Genomic DNA, 5,557 nt, shown 5'->3' on the forward strand with positions numbered 1-5,557 from the left:
ACAAAGGCTTAAAAGTCCACGGTCTTATATGAGATGATCAAACTAAAGATTAATTTGTAAGTTCAGGGTCAATTAATCTAAGCCTTAAGTAAACATTTTTGTCTGATTGTCAAGTTCTTGCTATTTCCTAGATTTTTACATAGTTTAAATGGTAGAAAGTTAAAAGGAATAAACACCATTCCCTAAATATGAGCAGCGCGTGTGCGTGATGATGCGGATTTTGGTACACCGTGTACACCACAATCTGTAAGTCTATGTCACAGGTCAAAGTCACAATAGTCTGACCAATAACCACAAACCGATTCAGTCCAATTTTGTACCGAGACGCGAATGTCATAAAATTGTCGTTTAATGAATAACACCGTGGCACTCCATTTGTTCATATCGGCCGAGAAGAGAAGGGAAAAGGTGACCTTTCTTCGATTCGATCCGTTGTATCGGGTGGTTTCCGATGGGACGGCAGCATGTTAACTTCGAGGAGAAGAAAGCGGTGTAAACGGGAAAAGAAGTCCACGAACGATATAATAACATGACGAAACGCTAAAATGTCCAGTGATGGTGATTCCAATTCGATACCGACGGATAATAATTGGAAATTGTATGATATCATCATCGGCCTCACGACAAGCACACCACTTGTCACTTTTCTTGGTAAGCATGACACACGGATGAAATGTACCGACCTTTCATAACAATTATACTGCTGCAGGCTAAGTACTCGACCTACCAAAATCAATCATTGTAAATTTGTGCGATAGTTTGTACGACAAAAGGGCCGGAGTGAGTCTGGGAGCGGTCGTCTGACTGGGCGACTGGCTGACTCCGCCCTGGGATCTTCCGGACTTGCTGTATTAGCTGACTCCAACTTTTACATGCAACAAGAACTTGCTCAATAATCTGATTATCTTTTCTTTTTTATGTATAATTCTTTAAATTGTATGGCCTTGTCAGATCACTTATCTCTGCGTTAATGTGATATGACTAGATTGTCCTGGTGGAAAAAGTATTAGCTTGGGTGAGTATGTTAGATGGTCCTCAGAGATCCCTTGTCGATATAGATGGATCATCGTATATTATTGTTTACTTGTTGAAGAAGAATCGACCATGAAGATTAATGTGTTTGGGATCTGGTTTCTGGTCAGATAGAGAAAGAAATAGACTCTGAGATTACATGCCAAGCTTTCGGTCTTAATTAGACCATCATCAGAGCAGCATAATACCTGATGACAAAGACTACGAGGTCTCGAAGTACATGAGGTGGTTAAGTTGAACTAAAGTTTTCTTCTGTTTTTTAAGGATAGTGGTCTCCCCAAAATATAGATCCAGTTGATAAAGAAACGTTATGTGGTGGAGGTTCTTAATGCTTTTTTATCGACTGGACCTATATTTTGGGGAGACCACTATCCTTAAAAAAACAGAAGAAAACTTGTCTTAGTTCAACTTAACCACCTCATGTACTTAAAGACCTCATAGTTGATGTCGTCAGGGTTGTTTTTTTGTTTTTTTCATAATTCTGCAATGTTAATATAAAAATAGGATGCTGCCCTGATGATAGTCTAATAAAGGCCGAAAGCTTGGCAAGTGATCACAGAGTCTACTTCTTTCTCTACCTGACCAGAAACCAGATACCAAACACATTATTTAGGTAAAGTCAAAAAGTTTTTGGTCCCAACAGATTTTCTTTGTGTACAGAAGAGCCTTTCACTCCCCTTTGAGCATCATAAGCCTTTGCTAAAACAAAACAACAGAAATAATGTTTTAACTAAGGCTGATGATGCTCACAAGCTGAGTGAAAGGGTCATCCATAAATAAAGAAAATCTGCTGGAACTAAAAGATTTTAATATAATAATAATTAATAATGGGCATCGGTGGCTGCAACGGTTTAGGCGTTGACACGGCGCTCATCACTGTAAGGTAAAGGTCCCGGGTTCGAATCCAGCGGCCCTGCATTCGAACCCGGCATATTTACAAACGGGCTTTTCTTCAAAAACACCGGCACCCCAAGGGTTGATATAACCTCTGCTGTTGCGAACTCTCATAAAAAATAGTAATAATTAATAATATAATAATAATAAAGGCACGTGTTATAATCAAATAATGTACAATTAAATTACAGCTACTAAATTTTTACCATTACGGCATAGAAAATTCCGTCTGTCGGAACTGAATGAAAACATAAACAGGGCAATAAAGTGCAGAATAATAAAAAATGTGGATTGGGGGGAAAAAAACTTCCAAAAAACTTAAATTAAAGGAAAAGTGAATATATAAAATAAAAACAATAATAAAGCAAATTTAAAAAAAAAAGTTCCATTAGACAATAGATTAATGAATCCAGTGCTCAAATGGAATGTAGCCGGGGCAGAGGCTTGTGAAAAAGTTTATCAAAGTACCATCGCAGAAACTAACGGCAGAACTATTAAATCTAGGACGTGCTAGGACTAGAATAGTGTTGGAGTGCTAAGGGGACACTGCAGGCCCCAGAAGCGTAGATATGGACTCGGAGTGACGGAAACAAGCCTGTGCAGATTTTGCCAAGAAGAAGAAACAGCAAAATACGTCCTGTGTTGGTGCGAAGGCCTATGTAGGCTGAGAATCCTAATCCTGGAGAGGAAAAGCCAAAAGGATACACATGGGAGCCCTTCAAAAAATTTTGTATTCTGGTAAAAAGCCTCAAGGTTAACGGGAGCTCTAGTTTAAAAAAAAAAATGGAGATGTACAATAGAACAATACCGGTTGCGGTGCACAAATCATAATCCCCTATATAATCTGTCTATCTACCCAAAGAACTTAAAGGAAAATAAAATTAAAAACTAAAACCGTGAATAAATAAAATAAGAAAAATAATTAAGAAAGCAAATTAGAATTAAATTATACAAACAAAAATATTTATTTCTGATTATTTGGAGATTGTGAGATGAAGTCTGGTGTGGCGTAGGTATTAAAAAAGCATTTTCTTTATGGTGCCAACGTTTTGATCTTTATTCAGAAATAGTGAGATGCGGTCTGGTGTGATGTAGGTTTCAGAAAAACATTTTCTTTATCGTGCCAACGTTTTGATCTTTATTGAGATCATCTTCAGGGCTCAAAGTATTTGTTTTCTGCGTAAGAGTGCCATTCTTCACACAGGTCACAGAGAGAAACGAATGATCAAGATCCCTGTTTAATAAAAAGCTAGAGGATGCCAGAAGGAGATGCGGAATATATTTTTCGGGGTTTTAAAAAATTTTGTTTAGTGTGTTTTATCAATTCTATAGTGATTTTTCCAGTAATTTTTAACTTTCAGTGAGCATTTTAATATTGTAGATTATGTAAGTTACAGTTTAAGGTTAGGGGTGGGGCAGAATGGATTTAAAGTCTTACAAGTGGGACATGGCAGAAAAACACTGGTCAAGAAGCCAGTGGAAAAAAACTGTTCTTGCTTAACAATGATGGCCGTAAGAAAATTTGAATCGGAGAAAAAATAATCTCATCTAACCGAGGAATAGGCCATAGCCCCTTGGCTCAATTTGGAGAGCAAGTAGGTATGAACACTGAAACAGGATAGGCAGGCCAAAATGACCATAAACCACAAAACTGTGAATTTGATCATAGTAACTAATTTTTGTATGTAGTTGAATATATTTATTAGCATAAATGGACAGAGTGATAAGGTCGATGGCATAACTATGAACAGCCTTCAACCCTTACGTCAAAACCATACGAGGTTATTTAATATTGAATACTTCCATCACCTAATTTATAATTATTTACTTTCAAATGAATCATTGTTTAGTTTATAAGTTGTGGAGGCTTAAATTATCGAGTTTAATAGTCCTGGAGCACAGGCAGAATTATGCATTTTGTGGGATGGTTACACATTTTCTAACAGGTCCAGCGGTCAGTTCTGATGTGTAATTATAAGCAGATCTGGACATTTTAGATTGAAAAATTTCTTCTTTAGCCATACATCTGAGTCAGTTGGAAGAGTTGGCCAGTTCAGATAGTAATGTGCATATAATCGATCATAAATGACTTTTTATCCAAAGTCTGATCTTTGTACAATTTTATGTATGACTTAACATGTGAAAAGTGAAGCTGGTTGAAGATTCAACGTTCATACAAAAAATAAAAGAATTGTTCTAATGCAGTTTGGTTATAAATTATTAATAGAATTTTATTTTTATTTTTTTCAGCAATGTGGTATCAAATATTCCTTTGGGCACTTTTCTCCTCACTTCTCGTACATGCGATAGCAGCTATTATTGCATTTGCAACACTGCGCAAACACCATTTTGGAAAGTACGATTCCAAAGAGCTATCCTTTTTTTTCTTATTTGTTGTTTGTAAACAATTTGTTTCTTATTTCTAGGTTTTTCCCCGTAGTTATTGTCGTGATGGGCGTCGGAGGTCCATTGACATCCGGCGTGTTGAGCAGCGGTGCGATAGCGTTCGTATACAGGGCGTCGAGCCTGCAAATGACGCCGTTACACGCGTGCTTCTGGGGCATCGGACAGACAATTGTAGGAGCGGCTATCGGTTTTACTAGGGTCTTAGCAACTTTATAACATTTAACAGCCTTTTCCGTTTTACCACGTAAAACTCGACTTATCTTCAATGATAAATCAATATTTAAAGCAATGATTGAATTTATCTATTAAAACGTTTTTCGTTTATCTTCATTTTTAAACAAAGATAAATTCATTTTTTCATTGTTCAGACAATAAATAAACGCAAATCAATTTTTAAAATAAAACCTAAATCTATTTTCCTCAAACTCTCATCTTGACTGTGCTAGGCTTTTATTATTATCATTATTATTTCATTTTCTTTTAATCAATTTCTCAATATAAAAGACATTATACATTAAGTTTGTATATAACAATTAAACACATGTATAACTTTGTAATTAAAATTATATTGTTGGCAATGTAAATGAAAATGTTTTTAGAATTTGTATATAAATTCAAAAGTTAATGTACATATGTATTCACTTAGAAATTCGCCTACATTATTGTAATAAAAAAATCATTACTATATTGATTGTTTTAAACCCTAATTAACTAATGTTTGTAATATTCTATATACATAATCGTATCATTTGTGGTGCAAATGTCCACAACACAAATTAATTGCAATTTAAACCTCAAATGTTAGATATTTTATAAGTTTTGACAGATTAGTAAACCTATATATAAATTTAATTTGATCCTTATCAATCATCTCGGTGTGACAGGACAGCCCAGCAAGGATAGCCGGGTGAAAATGATCAGTAACGACCAAATTGCATGCTCATACCCTGTAGACTGCAGGAGTGTATATTTTAAAGTGGTTTTTTTTTTCTGTTTAAACAACTTATTCAACTAACAATAAGACATAATCACGCTGAAGATGGTGAAAAGTCTGACTGGCCAACCAAATGAGGATAGGCTGAAAAAAATGTTTATCACTCCATAGACCATATAAAGGATTCTCACATTTCTTCTGTATAAACAGTTTACTAATTTAAGACCCAGACACACTGAAGATGGCGAGAAGCTGAAATACTTCTGACGGCAGAAAGCAAAAATGTGTGGA

The 5,557-nt window shown here is 35.6% G+C and overlaps 1 protein-coding gene across 1 annotated transcript; it reads left to right on the top strand.

Moving 5' to 3' along the window:
• The first annotated feature begins 263 nt into the window (after window positions 1-263).
• Window positions 264-4,976, top strand: LOC106663265 (transmembrane protein 170A). The gene is made up of 3 exons (XM_014387968.2): window positions 264-651; window positions 4,177-4,282; window positions 4,353-4,976. The coding sequence occupies exons 1-3, from the start codon at window positions 546-548 to the stop codon at window positions 4,546-4,548; spliced, it is 408 nt and encodes a 135-aa protein (XP_014243454.1). The 5' UTR covers window positions 264-545; the 3' UTR covers window positions 4,549-4,976.
• The last annotated feature ends 581 nt before the right edge of the window (window positions 4,977-5,557 follow it).

The sequence above is a fragment of the Cimex lectularius genome, unplaced genomic scaffold (assembly GCF_000648675.2).
Source record: "Cimex lectularius strain Harlan isolate CLEC.00 unplaced genomic scaffold, Clec_2.1 scaffold131, whole genome shotgun sequence".
In the NCBI taxonomy this organism is placed as follows: Eukaryota; Metazoa; Arthropoda; class Insecta; order Hemiptera; family Cimicidae; genus Cimex; species Cimex lectularius.